The following is a 25,344-nucleotide window of genomic DNA, read 5'->3' as shown; positions in this document are numbered from 1 at the left end:
TTAACAATGTTATCTGCCATTTATTATGATTTTTTCTAAGACAAAATAATCAAATTGCGTTAGTAAAAAAGGCAAGGATCAATTTAATTACACGACTCTCTAGGACCCACGGTGGGCGCCGAACTGTTTACCTGTAAAATGGTACAGTTGAATTTATACGTGGTTTTTAGACAAGTGAACTAATTTGATCCTGAAATAATGCAATAATGGAAGAAATGTATAATACTTAGCCTTGAAATGTAGATGAAACAACAGAGGTGACAGTTCCGGGAACAAGGTTTCCAGACACATCAATGATGAAATCGGAGAGCAAGAAAATAAGATTGTATAAAGTTTTGTATAGAATACAATATAAGTTTTGTGAGAAAATTCATCCACTTACAATGATAACTAGCCTCACTATTTATAGCTATGTCTAGGGAAGGAGGTCCTAGGATCGTGTCCTCCTTTAATGTCAATTATGAGGGTCATTGATGAAGACGTAATGGTGAACATAAATGCCAAAGTCTCTTTGTAACAGACCATCGCCCTTAATGCTACAGAATATTTCCTATTAAATGCTACCGGGCACAGAGCATTTATCACACCTTTATGAACGTTATCCTTTCTGGTGACAAGCGAAATGGCTGTATTCGGTATTCGGCCATCCCCGTCTTGGGTTCCACGTGTCCTACCTTTAGACATTCACGTGTCATATCATATTTCACCCTATATAATTTTTGTTACAAATATTCATCTGTGGTTCGTTTAAACTATTTTAGTTTTACGGTTATATAGAATGAATGATAAAATAATTTTCTTCTTGTGAATAAGGGAAAGAAAGATTCACAAAGTTTAGATTGATTAGAATTGGGTGAAGGTATGTCCTATTTTAATTTTTTTTTTCATATTATATTATCACTACTTCTGTTATATGTCTAAAGACTTCTTTGCGTTCTAATTGAACTTACACTAGATCGAAGTTGTTAAGAAAATGTAATTTTAGGATGATATTATCACGACCCAATTTCATCTGTAGGTCGTGATGACGCCCAACACTACAGCTAGGCAAGCCAACTAATAAATTAAGCATACATTGATAAAATATAAAACCAAGAAAATATAAACACAAACTCTACCAATGTGTGTGCCAAGACCTGGTGTCACAAGTGAATGAGCATCTAGTAGATTATACAAAACTCCAAATACTATCTGAAATGAAATAGAAAGAATATAAATATAAGAAGAGACACTGGTAGATGCAGAACGGCTCAAAAAGGCAGCTCACCACTATGCCTCGGGATGACGTGGGTATGTGATGATAGGTCCTCCACTAGTACCTGTCTCAGATCCTGCACAAAAAGTGCATCAAGTGTAGTATGAGTACGTAAACAACGTGTACCCAGTAAGTATCAAGCCTAATCTCGAAGTGGTAGAGACGAGATGGCCGACTTAGACACTCACTATGGATCAATAATAATAACTGAAATAAAACTAGGATATTTAAATCAGCATGATTTACAGAATTTACAATAATTTATTTAATCAGCAGAAATAATCAAATTCCTTCAAATGTAACAATTCTCAATATATTAATTAAATTTCTTCAATTCAAATAAATTCCAATTTATCAATTAAATCTCATTTACAGGAGTAGCAATTAATTCCTAAACAAGCAAGAATAATAATTCATTAAATTCCAAGGATTTTTCAATTTATTAATTAGCTTCACAAGCTGAAATAAATTATTAAAGTATCATGTAGTTATTATTATTAAGCACGATTTCTGCCGAAGACGTACGGCCCGATCCAGAGTGTCGTGTACACTGCCAAGGGACGTGCGGCGCGATCCATAAATGCATCTATCATGCCGAGGTGTTCGGCCCGCTCCACAAGAAAGGAAGATATTTTTTTATGTGCCTTCGGAAGGAAAGTATATTTATTATAAGGTAAATTCGGGAGAAAAATAATTTCTTTTAACAATTAATTGATTTAAACAAAAATTAAGCATATGAAAATTTCATATTTTTCTACTTTTCATAACAATTCACAATATATACATCAATTATTTTAATTAATAAAGAATACAATTCACACAAGTAATTCATGTTTTGAGTCTTAAACTACCCGGACTTTAGCATTAATAGTAGCTACGCACGGACTCTCGTCACCTCGTGCGTACGTAGCCCCCACAATTAGCAACAATTATTCAATTTAATCCCTATGGGATAATTTTCCCATCACAAGATTAGACAAGAGACTTACTTCGCCTTACTCCAATTTAATCCACTATAAGGCCTTTTCCACGATTATCCAACTCTGTCTTGCTTGAATCTAGCCAAAATAATTTCATACAATCACTAAAAATTATAGAAATCAATTCTATAAGAAAATACTATCTTTTTAATAAAAATTTCGAAATTAATTAAAAATTTGTCCATGGGGCTCACGTCTCGAAATCCGGCAAAAGTTACGAAATCCGACAACCCATTCAATTACGAGTCCAACCATACTAGTTTCACTCAAATCTGACTCCGAATCGATACCGAAATCTCAAAAATTCGTTTCTATGAGATTTCTAAAAATTTTCCAAATTTAAATCTCAGAACACTAATTTATGGTGAAAACAATGATATACTTGTATATGTAGACCAAATCCGAGTTAGAATCACTTACCCTAATATTTTTTCCCTTGAAAATCTGTCAAAAGTTGCCTCTGCTCAAGCTCAAGTTCGTCAAAAATGGCAAATGGGACGAATGTCCTCTGTTTTTATAACTTACAGCTCTGTCCAATTCGATCAAGGAGCTCGATCTCGGGAGCTCGATCTCAGGGAGCTCGATCTTGGGAGCTCGATCAAGGAGCTCGATCTTGGGAGTTGGTCATGGCCTCGATCAGGCCTCGAGCCTGGGACATGGTCATGGCCTCGATCAAGTTCGATCTTGGGTCTTGATCCTGGCCCTCGAGCCTTGCCTTCGATCGTGGCTTCGATACTGAGCCTCGTCCCTAGCTTCGACTCAGGCTTCGATCGTGGGCTCGATATCTGGGCTCGATATTTGGGTTCGATCTGGGGCTCGATCACAGCCCAGAATATACAGCAGAAGGAAAAATTTGCAGCAGCTTTTTAAGTCCAACTTTTGATCCGTTAACCATCCGAAACTCACCCGAATCCCTCGGGACCTCAACAAAATATACCAACAAGTCCTAAAACATCATTCGAACTTAGTCGAACCTCTAAATCACATCAAACAACGCTAAAACCATGAATCATACCCCCAATTCGAGCTTAATGAAACTAAGAGTTTTCAACTTCTACATTCGATGTCGGAACCTATCAAATCAACTCCGATTGACCTCAAATTTTACACACAAGTCATAAATTACATAACGGTGCTATGCAAATTTTTGGAACTGGATTCCGACTCCGGTATCAAAAAGTCAACTCATCGGTCAAACTTCCAAACTTAAATTCTTGTTTTTAGTCATTTCAAGCTTAATTTAACTACGGACTTCCAAATAAAATTCCGAACACGCTCCTAAGTGCAAAATCACCATACGGAGCTGTTGGAATCATCAAAATTCTATTCCGAGATTGTTTTCTCAAAATGTTGACCGAAGTCAAACTTAACACTTTAAGGCCAACTTAAGGAACCAAGTGTTTCGGTTTCACCCCAAAACTTTCACTTGTATCCGCTCACCAAATCAGCCTATTTGGAGGTGACACGTGGTAAACGCCGGCGGTGCTTTGCAAGGGTACGTAACGGTTTAACGGTGTAAAATGAAGGTTTCAGTTTTGGCAGCTTTGTGGTCCACTATATTAACGACACATATGTAACGTTGGAGACTGCGCAGACATTCCCAGTTTGACATTATTAGTTACTCTTTTCGGTCTATTTTAATTAATATTTTTTACTATTTTCACATATATTAAAAAATTTATCTTTTACTATTAATTAATAATAAAATTAATCATATTAACTTTAATTTACTTATTAAAAATTACTCATAGACTCTTTACTCCAAAGACAGCTTTAGAAAAAAGAAATTAACTCCTTTTTGATATCTGAAATAATCAAATATTACAAACCACAAAAAAAGGGCAAAAAATCAATTAAAATGGACCACAGAGAGTATTTCAATATCTGTTAAATCTTTGTACACCAATCTTTGCAAATTAATGAAATTCAATAGGAGTATTTAAAAATACCGTGGAATATTAAAAAAATATATTTGAAAAGTAGTTTAAATTAAAATGAATTTCACACATATAGTTTCATTGTTTCAAATAAAAGACTACTTCTACTTTCATTTTTTTTTTATACCTTCAACCAAATTTTGTCTAAAGGCCTACTACGAGCCTGTTTGGCCAAGCTTCTAGAGGTCAAAAATATTTTTTGTTAAAAAAGTAGTTATCAGAAATTTAAGGTATTTGGCCAAGAAAAGTATTTTTGAGTAGCAATAGAAGCAGTTATTCTACTTTTGGGGGAAAATTATAAATTCTAGTTTCATCCAAGAAGTAGAAGCAGAAAATAATTTTTTTCAAGTTTCATATAAAATATTATAAGATTATAAATCATTCATCACGATTATTAGGGTTGATCCTTTGAATCTTTCTATCAGATTCGACTAAATCATAAATGAATTGATTAGTAAAAATTATATGTCTCATGACAAGTTCAATGTTCAATTGTTTTCTTTATTTGTTGTCTGAACCTAATCTCTTTCATTCTAACGTACAAGTTACTTGCACGCTATAAAATACCGAATGAAATTTTAAAACAAAAACGAAAAAAAATATTTATTAAATTATTTATAGAACGGAAAGGAAAAGAATACTAAAGAGTTTCACACACTGAGTTTAATTCTATCCAAGAGGATTCAATCTTTGAATGTTCCCCATTTGACTGGATTCTGCAGTTTATCCAATACTGTTCAATCATTGAATAAAAAAAAATAAGACGAATTATTTAATCGAAAGCTGTTTAAAAATAATACTATAATTCCTATTTTCTGGTTTCCTTAAAATTGGATTCTTGACATTGACATGTTATCGGATAGTTGGTGATAATTATGATGTAATCATATGCATATGGTTGTTTGTCGATGTTTTTTTAATCAGTTTTCACGTTAATAATGAAGAGAAATTCTACAAAATAATCACAAATACTATTTAAAGAAATTTACGAAAACTAAAATACACTACAAAAAATGACCAAAAAGAAACTTTCTAAATTACTTATCGGGGTTGAATGTAAACACAATAATCCTGGAGTTATAAACAACTCTTAATATCCAACCTATCAAAAATTATGTAGGATGTGTTTGGATAAACAACACGAAAAGTTCAAAACATAATCAGGTATGTTACTTGTATTAGTAGTATGATGTGATTTAAGTATTTAATATTCTATGAATTGATTTCCTCATAAGGTGGATTAATTTGGGTCATATCTAAATCTTATCTTGTCATGTTTCTATAAACGTCAAATATTTTTCACCTAAATGTAGGTTTCAATAATAGCAGAGGTCGTGCGCAGCTGGTGCAGGTGTGTTCTAGGAAGGTTTGAGCACGTGAAATTATTAAGGGGTTTTGCTTAGTTCTAGAAAAATTGTTAGGTAACAGTCCTAAATTTTGGCTGCTTTTCTCTTTGTTGAATATTCTGGAATTAGTAGGCATTCAAAAATTATATATTACTACATCAGTTGGTTCAAAAACTCCCAATCTCAGCTTGCCATTTTGCTTCATATTCTGCCAAATTTGTGTTTTGTCCTATGAGATAATGCATAATGTTCAGTTCCTCTAAAACTATGAAAAACAAGTCAAAAACTCAAGTAAGCTGAATGCCCTTAAATTGACTATTATAAGATGGACTTATACTGTATTTGTGACCGACCTTCTAAAATTAATTTATTTTGGAAAGTATTTTTTTTAAAAAAGTACTTTTAGTGAGAATAAGCTTGTGTTTGACTAATTAATTTGAAAAGCAATTTTGAGCATAAATTAGTGTGTGGTCAAGTTTTTAGAAATACTTCTAAGTGTATTTTTCTCAAAACTGTTTTTGGGAAGAAATTACTTTTTTCTGCTTCTGCTTCTACTCAAAAGTAATTTTTTCCTTCTAAAACTTTAGCCAAACATCTTAACTTTGAAAAAAATACTTTTGACCAAAAAAAAAAAATTAGCGAAAAAGAAGCTTAGCAAACAAGCTATTAATAAAAAAAAAACAAGTTAGAACTTTCAATGTTGAATGCCCATTTTTCAAAATTGACAAATAATTGTTCTGAAATGATTAACTTTTACCGGTATCAAGCGCTTTTATTTGTTTGGAACCTAAAACTTAAATTCATTTCATAAAATATGCTGAGAACTTCTGAATAGTTAATTGATGGATAGTTGTTTGTCAACTAAAGCTTCTAAACTTTTATTTAGAAAAAGGTAAATTAAATAGAAACAATCAAACAATTACTGTCGATTGGCAGCAAAAACGATGGATTTATGAATTGAAATGCGTCCAAGCACTGTGCCAAAGCTTAGGCTGAATTCTTTGGACTTTTTAAGAAATATTATGAATATATCAGTCCTTTTTTGTCCAATTATTTGTCACTATGTTGTGGTAGAGACTCAAGCAACTTGTATCTTATAATTACTTTGGCTAAGAAAATGACCTTATACGAACCATTTACAATTTGAATAGAAGATAATGAGCATACAAAGATCTCCTACATTTTATTTTCTTATCTCTTGTATTATTTTTTTTAATAGGTAACCTATAAACTAAAGTCATATAACGTAAAAACAATTGTAATTAACCATAAAACTGATCTTTCCTGTCTTGGTTTGTTTTCTTCATTATATTTCTTATTTTCTTGGTGTTGGAGGAGTGGGGAGGATTTTGAGAAGTATGCATGAAATGTGAACTATTAGGGTTTGTGCAATTATTGGAAAAAAAAATAGTGAAGTGGCCCTTCAAATTTAGACTTTTTGTCATTTAGGGTCCTCTAAAATGCTGTGAGTTGCTCTCTCTGTCTCTGATTTTGAAAAAATCAAGTGTCCATGCATTTGTATTGGCAAATAAAATTATTGGTTGGCATTAATCATCTTAACCTATCCTCATCCTCATTTTGAACTCTATTATTGGCTTTTGTCTTGTGGGTGTCTTCTCGCAATTTACAAGGTGTATACTATCATAAAGAGGACATAAAGTATTAAAAAATTGCAGTCTCTCCCCCTTCCTTATGTTGATATTAGAATGAATTTTTATATATATATTGATAGTGTAAATTTTTTATCAATAATTTTAACATATGATAGTAGGTTAGTTACTATTTTTATCAGGTTATGAGTTTATACTTATCATGGAGATCTCGATAATTACCTTAATTATTTTTTATTGCATACAACTTATACTCTAGAGTACAGTATATGTATATATATAGTCTCTTCATAGTCAAACACGTTATTTAAGTACTTTCTTATTACAAGCCATACAGTAGAGAGAGAACAATTATTTAGTTTTTACTATTTCTCCCAGTGATGTGATTACTGTAATTGAAGTTTGAAAATGTTGACTATTCAGAAGACAAAGCATGTTAATGAATCTCTTTCAGCCAAATGCAAACATCATATTGGCATGTTGGAGAAGGACTTAAATAATGTTGAATTGCATTATATATATAGGAGCTATTTTTGTTTTCTGGCTATCTTTTTAAATTGGTCCCAAAGAAATTCAACATGGGACATAATATTTCATAATGTGCCAAATTTACGAGGAAAAAATAAAAATGAGTGCCCCCACCTATCACCACTTGTATGATGTTTATCTCTTAGCTAAGAAAATGATAGCTCACTCCTTTTCATCTAACCTAGTTGGTCAGGGAAGCGGCCCAGAATTTGAAGATCGCGGGGTGCACTTTTTGATTCAACTAAAATCTAATCTGTATATAAGGACACGATTTTCTAAAGACATATACATGTATATATGAAATTTTTGCCTAACTTTACGGGTGCTTGTGACCCATCTACCTATTGCATAGGTCCGCCTCTGGTTAGGCCCATGGAAAACAATTCTAGTCACAGTTTACTCGTCTTTTATATTTATTTTAGTTAAAGTTTTGAACTTAAAAATTAATTTTAAAAGCGAATAAATATTTGTTAGATGGAAAAGGATTAAAAAAATTAAGAATATAAACAACAACAACAAGAAGTGTAGTCCCACAAGTGAAGTCTAAGAAAGATAGTTTGCACCAACCTTACTCCTACGTTGTGAAGGTTTAGAGACTATTTCTGATACACCCCGGCTCAAGCAAAGCACAGTCATAGCAGCTTTAAAAAGAAATACAGGAGTGAAAAAGCCGAGAAACAATATCGACATATAAAAAATTAAGAATATAAAAAAAAATAAAATATCATAGTGAAGTGTTGTGGAGAGATTGAATTTGGCTCATATTGCTGAGCTTACTTGTAAGATCACACTGCAACTTTCAGTATAGACTTCTCATGAGAGACCAGTTAGGCATGAAGATAAGTGTTAAGGCTCTATTATTAGTATAGACAATAAGAACCTTTGGGTACTGAGCTTGCCTATTATGAAAAGATAAGTGCTAAGGCTCTGACCAATTCAAGCTCAGCTTCATCTACCCACAAAAGTCAGATGAATGCAAAGCAACTTGGACTACTTCAATAAGAACAACAAATATGAGAATAATACATGTTATGAATGAAGGAAACAGGAACAACTAGTTCTTAGACAAACCACATATGGGGACAAGCCATTGTACAAGGACCAACAATGGTGGAACAATGTATGCCATGGATATGCCTAGCTCTAATCAAACAATCGGCCGCAGCACTGCAAAATTGATGAAAGTATTTAACAATGAATGAGAAGGGGAGGAGGAAAAATATCTTCACTAGATAGGTAATGGTGTGTGCAATGATAATATGTTGAAGCATTGGTCTTCTTGGTGTCTTTGGATTTGTGAAGATGCTTTCTGCTTTGAGTGGCTTCTGATACGCGGCTTGCTGATGTACTTCTCTGGCCAATTTGCTTGACGCACAGCGCTTAATCTTCCATTTTTGCTAACAGCATAAGGGAAGCTAATTGTGCCTGGAGCCTGTTGCTCCTTCGGAAGTTCATGAATACTAGATGGAGTGAACAATGGAGACGGCTTTGGCCTCAACTTTCCTTCCTTCCAAGCCGTGAATGTATGCAGTAAATTAGATGGCACCTGCAGGCCAAAAGAAAATTCCATAAGTTTGTAATGAATGTAATGCTGACCCCAACTTGCTTGGGATTGAGGCGAATTGTTGTTGTTGCAATGAAGGTAATGCATTCAGTAAAGATGAATATTGTCTACTATTCCTTGTAGCAGCTACCCTTTACCAGACATCATTACTCAAATTCTTTAACATCCTTTACTGAAATTTCTCAAATAACAATCTGTTCACATAGTCTAAAAATTTCTAGTAGTTTGATATAAGCTACGGAGTATTAATTAGTTTTGAGATATGCTTGAGTGATGCTGAATGATCATTTCATTATGTTAACCAAAGGTGTGCACTTTAAGTAACCCTCTTTAGATTCTTTTCGGGAAACTATAAATAAGTTTCACTAACGAAACTTCAAGTGCTTTCAAACTTACAGCAGAAACCAGGCTACAGGCGGCAAAGGACAAAGAAGATGCTCCAAATGGAGCATTTCCAGTTTTGCCATCCTTCTTAGCTGAGCTTAGATTGTCAACAGACCCGAAACTTGATGCAGTAACCTCCTCTTCGTCCTCCTCCTCCTCTTCTTCCTCCTCATCTTCCTTCTTTTCCGCCCACGTTTTCTCAACATTATCTGTTGGTTCAGAAAGGCACTATATCATCCTCTTCTTGGATTCCCATTTCAACTTTCTTTTCCTCCTCTTCTTGCATTCTCTTTAATTCGTCATCCATGTCTTCCATTGCCTCCTTCAGAGACAATTCCGCTTCTGCTAATTCAAGCTCTTTCTTCAAGAGCTCTATCTTCACCTCACCTGCTTTCTTTTTCTCTTCAGTCCACTTCTCCAGCTTTTCAAACATAGGTTTGCATGTGTTTTCCACAGAGGTAACAAACCGTTTCCACACATTATCTGATTGGACAGCCCCACCTCGCCCATAAAACTCGTCAAATCCAAGGGGAAGGAATTCAACCTTATCAGGATCAACATCTTCACCCTCTTTTACAGGAGGTTGCCAAAACAATCGTACCCCATGTTCCTCGTCTTCCACATAGTTGATAATCCTTCCAGTTGGAGTGTGCAGGATGACCGGATCTTCGGTATATACAAGTTTAGAAGGATCTTCAGGATCAGGCTCTGGTTCCTTGTTAAGTAGAATAAATTCTGGCTTTTGATCTAAGAAAAAGGAAACAAAAAAGTAAGTCTACATAAAGAGGCTTATCAGAAGAGAGATTAGACATCAGGTCAATTGGGAACTATATGAACAGAAATATATTTACAGGAGAAGTACTAACGGCACGTTTGTGCGCAATCAAAACTGTTTATAGAAAGAAGTCAAGAGTTTCCTCCCTCGCTCCCTCCCTCTCTTACACACACAACATGCACATACATTTGCGACAACATTCTTTCCATGACCATCCCTAATGGATGAGAATGTAAAACAAATAGAAAATCCTACCTTTGGACCACCAATATTCAAGCTCTGCAGGCATAGGTAATCGCAGAGGAGCTTTGTAAAATGAGTTTAGCCACATTTCTCTCTCTTCATCCACATCATGCACATATGCTTTCCAATAATCAGGAACCTGCGTAACAAATGAATCAGTTCTAACTTTTCCAACATTTATAACAGAAAGGATAACAAACAGATTCAACTCACTTCATAAAACTGGTTGATGAATCCTGGTGCCATCCACACATCATCTTCTTCATATAAATATGGATGCTGAGGATCACTATAGGGACCTCTCTCTTCTCTCACCACTACCAGGGAACAGCCAAAGTAGGTTAGAAAAGTCGATAGTCCTCGAATCAATTCAGAAAGTTCACGAACGATGATAAGAGAAGGGAAGATCATAATTTCAAATCTAGAATCTTGATAGCTGATTTAGAGAGAGAGACAAATATAGAATCTTGATAGCTGATTTAGAGAGAGAGAGAGGGAGAGATTGAAAATCAAAAAAGAAGCAGTTTCTACAATCGTATGCTAGACTCAGCAATATAATAGGACCTTACAATTCAAACGAGATCCTAAAAAACTATCTTATGCTCTCAATTTCAAAAACCTTCAATAGCTGAAACGGTTTATTAGTATTTGGGCATTTTATCATATAGTGAGTATTTGAAGTCAGAAGTTCGAGCATGCTCAACCAATCTTCTGCACATCAATTGGCATCAAGAGTAAGCTACACACTCACAAATGTCTCTAGAAGTGTTTCAACAGTTTCCTAAAACAAAATGCTATGTCACATTTGAGTAGCAGTTTGGACAAACAAAAATGTAATAACAGGAAAACATTTTCACAACTACTGAAGAAAAAAGCGATATTACGACCCATTGCATTGAAACTGAATACTGGAACGGGACTGCATTTATGATAATCATATTGCAAAAAACTAGAAGCGCACAATATGGACCTATAATACAAAGTTCTCATAATCAGAGTTCATCTAGTAAATGACTTTCTGATAGTGTATATAGTTGCTTATCCTCCAAATACATTTGATAACCATGTAATAGCATTACTGGTAAACCTGTATGTGCTTGTCCTACACAGAGCGATATCTTCCCCTCATGGTTGTATAAGTTCATTTGGAAAGCCGAACATGACTTTTTATTATTTTTTATAGATGTAGTTGCATAGAGTACAGTTCCATACAATTGTGAACTAGTACCTAAAATAGGGTCTATACACATACATACGATTCTATTTGCTTCATAGGTAGGCTATCTTCTTCATGCGCTGTCCAAACAACCGATTTTCTTCTGTCCAAAGTGCTTATTAATCATATCCTTCAGTTAAACAGATGCACAAGTAAACGCTCTCAGTTGATTAATTACATCTTTAACAAGAATGTCTCGATGTTATAGAAAGAGGTATATCTTGGAGTGCCATAGCTTAGTGAATCACTCATCCAATTAATTGGTCATACACAATCTTTGTCAAATATGTATATAAGTTCCTTTCTTCGTGCCATATTCGACATGTTTTCATTGAAAATCTTAGAGACGAATTTCCTTTTCTTTTTTCCATATTAAACAACATTCTTAAGGAAAATATTTTCTTCGAAGAGGAACTTGAGTCTCGAACTCTGTAAATGATCTACATGACTGTAAATAAGTCCACTCCCTGTTAAATTCCATAATGAAAGGCAAAAAATTGTTATCAGGTTATCTAATTATTTCGCAGTGTAACTAGTCATGGGGAAAGCACGTAAATCTGATAAAGCATAATGACAGGCGAAAAATCATCATCAGGTTATCTAATTATTTCACGTGTAACTCATGAGAGTGTAACACTGTAACTAATCATGGAGGACAGCACGTATATCCGACAAATAAGAAAACACTACATACTTCCATCAGGCTTGTTAACAAACATCCGAGCTTTAGCAGCTGCAACTTCTGCTATACCTGCATGCATCTGAAATAAATACTGTAAATATTTTGTAGGTGTCAGCTAAAAAGCCAAGCTGCATATGCTTAGTCTTCAATTTACCGCCGAAATTTCTGCATCGCATCCATAAGTATCCCTCACAAGTTCTCCAAAATAAAAACGACCCTGCATCAAAACGTGAAAAGAGTTAAATTTGAACTCTATCACCAGGCCTAGATTCTCAAAGCCTCTAAAGATGTATGTGCATCAAAAACATGAAGTGAACAGAAGAAATGATGAGACTAAGAGAACATTGTCAGAATGTGACTCTTCCTTCCATAGCTTTGGAGCTCATTTTGCCATATTTTACTTAAAACTATTGATTCTGTTTAATATCTAGAAGGAGTTATTAAGAAACTTCACATCAATGTGTGAGGACAATAAATCTATTATATTATAGTGGTAAAGCTTTTGTCAGTTGTTTGATGTTTTCTGCACAGCCAAATAATCGGGGGGTTATCCAAGAGCACTGACAGTAGGGTTTCTAGAGTTTTTTTTTTTTTCTTTTCATATCTCAGCAACCTATACTCATAACCTGCTCAGACAGATAGCCCATATACAGCCTTCTAAAAAACAAGAGAGAGAGAGGCCAGGTACAAGCTTGTAAACTGTCTTCTTCGCCAGTTCCTTTTACCCATATGTTGAAAGTTTTTTCTTTGATTTTTATCCCCCATTCTAGGTCTGAAGGGGAGCCTTGGCACAACGGTAAAAGTTTCCGCCGTGTGACCAGGAGGTCATGGGCTCAAGCCGCAATAATAGCCTCTTGCAAAAATGCAAGGTAAGGTTGTGCACATCAAAGCCAATATGGTTTGACCCTTCCGCGGACCCGCGCATAACATAAGCTTAGTGCACTGAGTTGTCCTTTATTCTTGAATACATCTAACTTCCACTAGTAGGGTGGAAGGATGGACAAATTTGCAGTAAGAACTAGTGATAAATTCATCAACTCATATCTTATTTGAAATACCGTCTTTATGCTTTTAAGCATTGAGTACATTCTCCTCATTTTAAAATCATATGCCATGATTTGGCTGTGTGGTTGAAGATTATCTAGTGAGAATGAGAGTGCTCTGCAATTTGTTAAATTTTCTTATTGGACAAATAATTTTACATGAGATGAAGGTTTGATAGGCACTTACATAAATTGTGCGTTCATTAACTTCATATAAACCACAACCATGCATTCTCCCATGCTTCCATTGACCAGCATAGCGATATCGCCCCTTCTCCCTAACAGAACATAATAAGAAGATCGAGTTTAACATGTAAGTTCGTGCCTTTGGGTCAATTCCCCACTTACTCCAAGTTTATACATAGTAGAGACCACAGTAGATCAGCAAGTGAATAAGGATAAACTACTTTTTGAGAAAGCAATTTTTTTCTTGAGAAAGGCGAACAATGATAAACTACTCCATCACTCAAATTAAAAGAAATCTACATGCAACAGAGTGCAACCGAAAAAACATGATAATAAAAAAATCACCTTTACTGGAACTGAGGGGGAAAACATCGATAAGTTCAACGACAAAGAAATCTCAAAAGTCAAGGCATGCCCATCAATTCTCAGTTTGGACGTAAAACTTACGGTTTCTTTCCAAATTGCCTGACCCATTCACCATTCTCATAGAAAGGGATTTCATATTCTCCGCTTGTTAGCTCCATGGTATCTTCAATATCCTTCTCCAGCCATTCTCTGTCTTCTGGGGACATGAAGTCTCTCTTTATTATCTTGCCTTCGGCTCTCATCTTGGCTTCAAGCCTGCGAAACAATTAAACTACTTAATAAACTCTTAGAACATTAAAGCAAACAATATTCTTATGAGCAACATTTTGGAACGTAAACATACTTGGACCCTGGAACGGGTTCAATGTGAGGTATCTCAACCTCAACAACTCCATGACCTTCCATGTTGTTTTGAAGCCATTCGCCTTCATACCTGCGAGAAGCAAACAGAAATAATGAGTGATGCTGACGCGAAGTTAAGGAAATACTAACAAACAACGTGATATAAATTAGGCATAATTGTAGAGCGACAACTAGTAAAAAATAAAAATAATACCGACAAACCTGACCAGCCCTTGCTCAGCAACATAAACACCTTTTCCATGTGCCAAGTCATCCCAAACAGTGCCTTCATACCTTCAAATGCAAAGGCCATCAGTTTTACGGATGACATCATCTAAGAACAAGAAGAAAAAGGTAGAAAAGCTAAACCATGACCAAGTGACAGCAAGTAATTGTCACATCAGCGTCGTTTAATGTTAATATAGCTTACACACTGGAGTCTGGAGTAGTTAGACATAAGTCTAACATTCATTTGATAAGGGATCCCGAGTTGGGGAGGCGGGAACCTAACAAGGACATTTTATTCCCTAACTGAAAAAGTGAAGCTGCAATTATGGCCATCAATAGAATCTAGTTTATATGAAATGCCCAAACGACTTGGCAAACATTTCCAAACGAAAACTAGAAAATGTCAACCGCGTAAGAGGCATGAAAACACAGAGTACAGGCAAAACCATGCAAAGCTGCAGATTTGTTACTCATGTCAATTATTGAACTATTATATAATAATTGGAAATCAACTACTTCGATATGAGAAGTGCTTTACCAGTTTAAGGTACTTCTTACAGGGTAGCCATTAGAAAATGTTTCGGTTCAATCAAAAGTATCATTTACTTCTGTTAATTAGAAACCAAGTTCCCATATTCCAGTTGTTCATCAAGGAGCAATGGGCCTCATTGTGAAGATCTATTCCAGTTTAAGCCATATTCCAATGCTTCACATCTGTAAACAACCTTTAACAGAGTACTTCATGAAAACAAAACACAACCTTTAACAGAGTACTTCATGAAAACAAAACACAACCTTTAACTGAGTTTCTCATGTGGAGTTAACAGTCAGTTATATCTATAGCATCTCTAGTGTTCTACAGTAGGAGAAAACGAGAGGTATAATTGCCAGAGCTTAGGACAACTCTTGCTTGTTAAATCTTTGTTCACTCAAAAGTTTATGCCAAATTGCTGAGTAAAGGTCTACTACCCTTAATTTCAATCTATTAGCACTCTGAGAGCTACTGTTCCAATTACATACTCAGATTTCTTGTGCATTTCTGAATATTATATAAGGAAACATAGAAACATGTAGATCTCCTTCCATAATCCATGCGTTCATTGATCTAATTACATATTCCAACGAATATACACATGCCACCTTTTACTGTTTTTGGCCACCCCTAAATTGAACCATCTCTGGTGAGCCTTGAGGATTATGCAGCAAGTGCAATACATCTTCAATACCCGCAAATTTGAGCTTGAACATGACAGCATTAGATAGAAAGTATAGTAACATTTACAATATCATCAGAAAACTGAAATTTTTACATATTAGGACTAGTACTCAGGTTTCTTTAAAAGATAATTATCTATTAAAGATTTGACGAAGTAAAAATGCCAATTCATCCAACAACTACCTCTATTTACTACAACTAGATGAAAAATCTCTTCCATCTCATTTTGGACATCCAATTTCTCTATTCAAGATTTACTTCAAGATGATTAACTAGGCACTGCATTAAAGTAAGGAAATCACTAAATCTAAATATATAGGAAATGCTAGCAATGTCAATAAAGTTTGACACTTGAGAAGGGACTGCCGTGTGGCGAAGAGATCATGGGTGCAAGGCGCGGAAACAGCCTCTTGCATAAATGCAAGGTAAGGCTACATACATAAGACTCAATGTGGTCCGGCACTTCCACAGCATAGCATAAGCTTAGTGCGTCGAGACTTGAAAAATCATAGCACGCAACTAATTTTAGCTTGGGAAAAGAACTCCTCCACATTAGCACAGAGAATCAATGACACACTCCACTATTCAACTCCAATGCCTATGAATATTAGAAGTAACTGAGTAACTCTAGCAGCTCAAACCATATAGCCAATCATATCTATATTCAAAGTTCACTTTTCTTTCTTTTTTAAATGACAGTGGTGTAACCGGCAGCTTGGGCACATCAACTACTCCACGCCAGTCACCTGCTACCTCACACCATTCACCTTTTTTGGGGGAAAACATTCTTTACCTCAATTGTAAAGCAAACACACACCCATATACCCACTATTCAGGTCCAATGCCTATGAAAATGAAAACGAACACTATGAAAATGAAAACTAACACTAGCAGCTAAAACCATATACTTTCACATTCAAAGTTAAAAAACAAAAACAATCTTTACCTCAATTATAAAGAAAATAAAAACCCATTTAGCAAAATCTCTCCAAAAAGAAAAATAAAAAAAAGTTAGCAAAAAAGAGACTCACGAGCTACCATCAGCAAAAATGTAGCTAACCCACTTCAAGAACTCTTCAATCCTATCAAGCTCTTCAATCACTGATTTCGGGTTCGAAATATCATAGTTATTATCCGGCACCACAGGGAACGGTTTCCTATAAGGAACATAAAATGGGGCAATAGGCGGGTCCCGGCCCGCTCTAATTTCTTCACTAATAATATCCTCTTCTTCTTCATCAACCCAATTCGGGTCCCAACCGGGTTTGGTCATTTCAATCGGAGCATCCCCCCAAAGCTCCTTTAAATCCTCTTCCCTCCAATTTTCAGAGTCGTACGGAAAGTCAAACAAGTCCTCGTGATAAGTGTAGTCTTCTGCTTCCTCTTCTAGCTCACGCTTTCTGCGTTTGGAGTTAAGGACTCGCATGAAACGCTTCACGTTTGCTTCGGGTGTGTTGTTTTCTTCATCGTCTGTGTCGGGTTCGCCTCCTGCCCGGGTGTATGGTTGGAGCCCCGTTTCGGATTCCGAGTCCGAGTCTGAGGAAGTGGGTTCTTCGAGTTCTTCCTCTTCTTCTTCTTCTTCTTCTTCGTTCTCATCTTCTGGATTGGGCGAACTGTTTGAGTTGGTTTCGTTTGGGTCCGCCATTGGAGAGTGTTGTTTGTAGGAGTAAAGAGTAAGAGAGTGGGGAGTAGGAGAAGAGGATGAAGAAGATAAGGTGTGTGAAAGTTTGCTTGTTTATATAGGGGAACAACGATGTGACCGATGTGCAGCAAAGAATGGTTGTACGTGTTGTTTTAAGTGCTGTACATAGTGAAGTGAGGGCGATTTTCTCAGTATGGCTGCAGGCCGCTTCTCCTTGATTTTGTATTTACGGGAGTCTTTATCTACACTTTTTACTGTAATTTTGACTAATATTTTAAAATATACTTTATAATCGTATTGACATAAGAAAACTATCATTTATAGTATTTTTTACATAGCTTGTGAATATCTAAATTTTAAATTTAAAATATTAAGTTGATCTAATTTATTTAGCTTTAAAAATTAGTTAAATTAACTCTCAAGAAATAAAAAGTATCACATAAATTATAACGGAGAGAGTAGTAATAGTTAGTACTCATAATATGTAGTAGGGTGATAATATTGATATCCAATGCTTTAGGAAGTAAAAATAGTTTAATTGTTACCAAACGAAAAATAAAAAAAGCACATTTGTGTTAAAGTTAAGTTATGTATTTGTAGTTAGCATTGTATATGGGTGAAATCGAGCCCGTTGGATATCTCGGTTCTCAATGGAGTAAACGGAGCGAGACATGAAAGTAAGAAACCGAAATCGGGGCAAGGAGCCCCTCGAGTCAGAGTCCGGGCAAAACACCTGCCCTCGGAATAATCGGGGCCACATCCTCCAGGTCTAATTCAACCCTAAAACTTCGGAGAGCATTACTAGATAATCGAGCACGACTAGCAAAGGGCCGTGATATTCGCACCTAGCCGGATGTCACTGCGTGAATCTCGGCATGTATCGGCAGAAAATCTGTGATTAGCAAAACGAAAGATTTTTACCTTTTATAGAATTGTACTTAGGGTAAAATTCACTTACTATATAAAGGAGAGTCTCATTATTCATTAGGAATTGTAACACGTATATCAAGGCAATATATTATTATTTTCTCTGTTATTCAAAGTTCTTACTTTTGTTCATCAGTTCTTCATTGTTGTGAGCCCAAGATCGAAGGCAGACATTGCATTAAGCTATTGATCACCCCCTTAATTGGTTTGACAATTTATTACATCCTTTATCTATTAATCTAACGCTTTTTATCATTTGTATTGAATTAATCCGCATATCCTTAAAACCACATATAAATTCAATTGGTATCCATTTTTTTTTAGGGTAAATAGTTTGGCACCCACCGTGGGGCTAAGGATAATAGTGGCAATTTGATACAAATTTTTATAACACACTCTATTTTACACTTATTCTTTGAGCTTTTAATTTTAGGTCAAATTAAAAATGTCAAACTCCCAATTTGCCCATTTGAACGTTGATGTTGAGTCCGGCCACCATGGAGAGAACAACAACATGGTGCCCAACAACGAAGTGCCCCCTGTTGACACCCCCAACGGAGTCCCAGACGTAGATCCGATCGATGCTAACTCACTCGTGGCTATCGAAGCAAACTTGCCTACTGACACCGAAAACAACATTCGCTATGGAGCATGGTCGATAGCCCGAAGTACACACGACGGCGAAGGTGATGGGATTAACTTGGGGGTGATCTTCGAAATGTTACAGACTTAACATGCAGCGATAGCCTAGTTGCAGAACCAAAGTCGCGCCTCCAACAGAGATGATCCCGAACCATCCGGGAAAATGCTCGCAGAAATGGACCGACCATAGAAAGGTCGGGTGAAGCAGAACCCGGAACCAACCCCGGGATAATAAAAATGCTTGAGGAACTGACAAAACAAGTGGAATCAGGAGAAAAGAAAATCGAAGCCAACGACAAAAAAGTGGAGACCTACAACTCCACGGTCGATCAAATCCCAAGAGCACCACCGAAACTGAAGGGCCTGGATTCCAAGAAATTTGTCCAAAAGCCTTTCCCTCCGAGCGCAGCTCTGAAGCCGATCCCAAAGAAGTTTTTTATGCCCTAAAATCTGAAGTACAATGGAATAACTTATCCAAATGAACATGTGACCTCCTACACGTGCGTCGTCAAGGGGAACGACTTCTAAGATGACGAAATCGAATCCATTCTGCTGAAAAGTTCAGAGAGACCTTGTCAAAGGGAGCTATGATATGGTATCACAACTTACTCCCAAATTCTATTGACTCATTTGCTATGCTTATAGATGCCTTTGTGAAAGCGAGACCAAAAAGTCAGGCCTTTCAAAGTAAAGCAATGAGATAACGAGATGCTCAGGGAATTCATGTTGAGGTTTCAAATAAAACGGATGGATCTGCCTCCGGTCGCGGACGATTGGGCCGTTTAGGCATTCACCCAAGGACTCAACCCCCAAAGCACATTGGCTTCACAATAGCTGGAACAAAAATTGTTAGAATACCCGGCAGTAACTTGGGCCAACGTCCATAATAGGTACCAAAAATCAGGGTCGAAGACGATCAGCTCGAGACCCCTTCCGGGTCCGTTTATCCTGTCAGAACTAGTGATAGATCCAAAAGAGCCATCGATCATGAACCAAGATCGAACAGAGATTGGTATCAACCATACAATGAAGATGGAAGGGGTAATGGGTCCGGGCGCAACCCTTTGGGGAGTGAAAGAAGAAGCGATCAAGGTAATAATAACCGGGGACTCATGAGCAAAAACGATTTCGACTGACCCATCGGGTCTAGGGAGGCACCAAGGTTATCAGAGTACAACTTCAATGTCGATGTTGTCGACATCGTATCAGTCATCGGACGTATCAAAGATACTAAGTGGCCTCGACCATTGCAATCTGATCCTGCCCAAAGGGACCCCAACCTAATGTGTAAGTGTCATGGTACTCACGGCCACAAAACTGAAGATTGCCAACAACTGAGAGAAGAAGTAGCCCGGTTATTCAATAATGGATACCTCCGAGAATTTTTGAGTGATCGAGCCAAAAATCACTTCAGGAATAGGGACTCCAACAAGCAGATCGAGCAAGAGGAACCTCAGCACGTCATTAACATGATCATTGGTGGACAGATGCGGACCCACATGGAGTCAAGAGGGTTCATATAAACCCCATTCGTCGAAAAATAATATTGTGTATATAGGTATATTTTTTCTATCTTCGAAAAAGTAATGATATAAAGTTATTTTGAACCCACTTCAAACAAGTAAATCGCCTAGCCTGCTGGTAAAGAGGGTTCAAATTTCCACATGGTCCTGAGTTCGAAACCAGTTAGTCATATATGCCCTCTATTTTTGGGTTTTTTAATATAGGTCTATTTTCCCATAAAAATGACGTCGGTTATGTTTTTTTTAAAATATCCCCCAATTCCCCAAATCAGAAAACGATCAGAATCTGTAATCCCAAGCCCTTCGGTGCCTCTCTCTCTCTCTCTCTCTCTCTCTCTCTCTCTCTCTCTCTCTCTCTCTCTCTTAATTTCAAAGAGAATCGCTTCCATAGTCACCACTCACCTCTTCCGTTAGCCCCTGCCGAGAAGGTCATCTCCCTGAAAGACAAAGGGCTTCATCTTGGTATCTAACTAAAAGTTCAGGTGATCAATAAGAACTAATTCTAGTTTTCTAATTTCTAGTATTTATTCCTCTTTTGTATAAAGATTTAATCCAAATAAATTTCCTTCACCTCTATGTGCTTTCTTCTCTTTGTTGTAGTTCAATTTCAAAGAACATTGCTTCATGGTCGTCTCCTCCATTAGCCATAAGCCATTGCCGCTTCTCGTTGGGTCGCCTCTCTCCGTCTCTCGCCGTCAGCCTATCAATTATCACTATCAGGTTTCTCAGTTGCTTATATTGCAAATTTTTGTAATTTATGCTTTGGAAAAAAATTCAGATTGTTTTAATGAGTTTTGACTGAGAAACTCAATTTCAATTTGAGATATACCATGTTAAATATTTTTTAAATATAATTTTTAATCTTAATGGAAAATGGGGAAAGGTGAAAAATTGAGAGTAATAAACTTGCTTATATTGAGAAGTTAAGCACTTTTTCTCTTTAGTTATGGAAAATCTCAAACTGTTGTTGTTGGTTTTGAGTGAGAAATCGTTTTTCAGTTTGAATATACGTATACGTACACATGATTTTTTTGGGTGTGTGTGTACTTTTGATATGGAATGGAAATCAGTTATGTTTCCTTGATGCAGTCAAGGACATTTTCCTTGGCTCGTTGTTGAATCAACATATTTCCCTTTATAAAATAATATTTAGCATGCAATAGTATTTTCTAGGACTGAAGTTCCAAAATCTAGGAAGATCACCTTTGTTGTTATCCATGAATGAAAGTTTCATTGCAATAGTTCTGTAATCTGATGAGTGATCGTTACTTGGGTTGTCTTCGGCCAAATTAATTCTTCTAGTTTAAATTTAAGGTTAAACATATACAAAATTATTCTTCTAATTCTAATTCTAATTTGGTAATCCAGTTTGTATTACAATGAAGAGATTTTACCCTCCAGTATCTTCCAAGTTGCCACAACCAAGTTCTTCCTCTCCAATCGCTACTCCCGTGGAACAAAATTTAAACCAATTAGAAGAGCAACCTCAATCCTCTAAAAGATAAAGATAAGGAATAGATCTTGATTCTTTACTGACTGATCCAAAGGAGAGAATACCCATTAGACATTATCATCCAAATTAGCGGGATGAGATTAGAAGAGAATATCTCTAAAGAGGTCCTTACCAACCCCGATATCATAAGTTTCCTCAAAAAGATTTTTCGGGCTTAAAGCGCCGTTTCAATCCTAAATGATTTGATGAATATCGTAATTGATTGGAGTACAGTGTGATAGAAGATGCAGCTTATTGTTTGTGTTGTTACTTATTTCAAGATGAAGACATTCATCAAGGTGGAGGCGATGTATTTTCAAGTTTAGGATTTAAGAGTTGGCCCAAAAAAAAAAGAGATTCGATATTCATGTTGGTAAGTCGAGCAGTATTCATAATCATGCAAAAGAGAAATGTGAAGATCTATTCAAACAAAAACAGTCAATTCAAACTTCATTTGATAGGCAATCCAGTCAAACCAAGCTCGAATACAAAATTCGCTTGAAGGCTTCAATTGAGGTTGTGAGACTCCTATTGAATCAAGGATTGTCATTCCGTAGACACCATGAAGATGAATCATCATTAAACAAGGGTAACCTTCTTGAGATTCTTTCATGGTATGCAGAGAGGTGCGATAAAATCTGTGATCTTGTGTTGAAAAAGGCTCCAAAGAATGATCAGTTGACCTCTATAAACTTCAAAAAGACATTATCATTGCATGTAAAATTGAAACAGTTAAAGCAATTATGGACGATCTAAATGGAGACTTTTTTGCATTGCTAGTTGATGAATCACGTGATTTATCATGCAAAGAGCAATTAGCTATTGTATTGCGATATGTTAATAGATGTGGATCTGTGGTGGAGCATTTTATTGGGATCGTTCATGTTCGTAATACTAGTGCTTTATGTTTAAAGGAAGCAATTGTTGATTACCTTGCTCAACATTCTTTGAGTTTATCTTATGTGTGTGGACAATGCTATGATGGAGCAAGAAACATGCAAGGGGATTTATGTGGCCTCAAAACTTTGATTCAACAAGAAAGTAAATCTGCTTATTCCATTCATTATTTTGCACAACAACTTCAATTAACTCTTGTTGCGGTATCCAAAAAGTGTCTTGAAGTGGGAGAACTTGTATTGTTGGTTTCTAATGTATTGAATATAGTGGGAGGTTCTTTTAAACGTATGGATGATCTTCGAGAATCTCAAGCAGAAAAAGTTCAAGAGGCATTAGACATGGGTGAACTTGAAACTGGTAGGGGTTTGAATCAAGAACTTGGTCTTGCCAGAGCTGCCGATACTCGTTGGGGTTCTCATTACAAATCTTTTAAGAACTTTATTTCTATGTTTGGCTCAATTATTGATGTTATTGATACTATCGTTGTTGATGCCCGAACTTTAGAAGAAAGAGCTAAGGCAAAGGGATATCTTAGCACTTGTCAAACATTTGAGGTTGCTTTCATATTGCACCTAATGAGAGGTGTTTTGGGAATCACAAATGAGCTTAATACATTTTTACAAAAAAAGGAGCAAGATATTGCAAATACTATTCTACTTGTTGAAGTGACAAAGAAATGGTTGCAAAAGCTAAGAGAAGAAGAATGTGATTCATTTATTGATAAGGTGTTTGCATTTTGTGTCAAGTATAATATTTTGATACCAAACTTTGTTGACTTCTATGTTAACTCCGGAAGATTTCGACGTAAAGTTATTGATTATACTATTTTACATCACTATCGTGTTGATATCTTTTTTACGATTATTGATTGGCAAGTTCAAGAAATCAATGATCGTTTTAATGAGGTGACAACGAACTTGCTTCTTGGAGTAACTTGCTTAAATCCAATTGATTCATTTTCCGGTTTTGACATAAAAAAGATATTGATGATGGCTGAATTGTATCCTGATGATTTTGATGAGAATATAATGGTTACGCTCAAGAATCAACTTGAAACTTATATTGTTGATGTTACTGATGTTGATGAAAGGTTCTCAAATCTACAAGGACCTGTTGATCTTTCTGAAACACTAGTTAAGACAAAGAAGCATGTGAATTATCCATTTGTGTTTCGCCTTGTGAAATTTGCTTTGCTTCTACCAGTTGCCACTGCTACAGTTGAAAGAACTTTCTCGGCGATGAAGTTGATCAAGAGTGAATTGCGAAATCGAATGAATGACGAATTCATGAGCGGTTGTTTGGTACCTTATGTAGAAAGAAAAATATTTAATACCATTTCTGATGAGACTATTATGAATACGTTTCAGGAAATGAAAACTCGTAGAGGATAGTTGTAATAATATATTTTATTAATATATAGTTTTTGTTGACCTCTTTGTATATTTGTTTCTTTGTATTTTGAACCCGCTTGATAAAAATCCTGGGTCCGCCACTGTCGGTGGAGTTGACGTCCCCCAAGGCCCGATGTTAAAGCGCACTAAGATGTCTATTACAAGGGAAAATCGGACTCGAGATTATGTACCGGAGGGAACCATATCTTTCAACAACGAGGACGCTGAAGGCATCGTGCAACCACATAATGATGCGTTGGTAATATATGTACTCATAAATAAATCTCGAGTTAGGCGTGTGTTAATCGATCCAGGTAGCTGATAAGTAGGGATTTTGACTACTTATTTGCATATTTTTACTTTAGTTTTAGCTCAAAAATACTTAAAGGTATTCCCAAAAACTGATAAAATGTGCTTACTTGCAAGAGCATTGTAAAAAGAGCCAAAACGATGAAATTCAACTCAAGAAGGAGTATTTTTGGACAAGGACTAAAACCAAGAAAAAAGAGCAAAGTGCGGACCGCACAATATTGAGTGCAACCGCAGACTATGAAGGAACTCTGACAGAATGCCTTTGCAAAGTGCGGACCACATAATTATTGTGTGGCCGTAGAATATGAAGTTCAGAGAGATGGAGTTCTGAGTCCATGAAGAAGTGAGGACCGCACTATTATTGTGCGACCGCATAATTCAAGAGTGCGGGTGCACTCAAAAATGTGCGGTCCGCAGAAGTCCCTTCTGTCATGCTCAAATTCAAGAGTGTGGTCGTACTCAAAAATTTACGGTCCGAAGAATCTGAAGACGTGCGGCCGCAACCCAGAATTGTCCGGCCGCAGAAGTTCATCCTGTCAAGCCCAGCTTCAACCAGGTGCTTTGGCGTACGACATGTACGTGACCAGTTCCCTTTTCCTCCACATCTATAGCATATA

At 36.2% G+C, this 25,344-nt stretch overlaps 2 protein-coding genes across 2 annotated transcripts; one reads left to right on the top strand and one right to left on the bottom strand.

Annotated features, from left to right (window-relative positions):
- Nucleotides 1-8,625: 8,625 nt before the first annotated feature.
- LOC107789905 (protein TIC 100-like) lies at nt 8,626-17,625 on the bottom strand. Its single transcript, XM_075221971.1, is given in 12 exon segments — nt 8,626-9,202; nt 9,617-9,826; nt 9,828-10,351; nt 10,635-10,761; nt 10,836-10,939; nt 12,533-12,599; nt 12,675-12,737; nt 13,751-13,841; nt 14,197-14,370; nt 14,459-14,548; nt 14,680-14,751; nt 16,933-17,625. Coding segments are annotated over 12 exon segments (2,454 nt in total). The 5' UTR covers nt 17,547-17,625; the 3' UTR covers nt 8,626-8,884.
- A 5,245-nt stretch (nt 17,626-22,870) lies between these two features.
- On the top strand, nt 22,871-24,415 carry LOC107789904 (uncharacterized). The gene has a single exon (XM_016611783.2). It carries the CDS (start codon nt 22,871-22,873, stop codon nt 24,413-24,415), a length of 1,545 nt encoding a protein of 514 aa, XP_016467269.2.
- Nucleotides 24,416-25,344: the final 929 nt, after the last annotated feature.

The sequence above is a fragment of the Nicotiana tabacum genome, chromosome 9, assembly GCF_000715075.1.
Source record: "Nicotiana tabacum cultivar K326 chromosome 9, ASM71507v2, whole genome shotgun sequence".
Lineage (NCBI taxonomy): Eukaryota > Viridiplantae > Streptophyta > Magnoliopsida > Solanales > Solanaceae > Nicotiana > Nicotiana tabacum.
This window is presented reverse-complemented; position numbering and strand designations above follow the sequence as displayed.

Excerpts from the sequence above, each read along its gene's own strand:
- LOC107789904 (XM_016611783.2), top strand. The coding sequence starts at position 22,871 with ATGGACGATCTAAATGGAGACTTTTTTGCATTGCTAGTTGATGAATCA.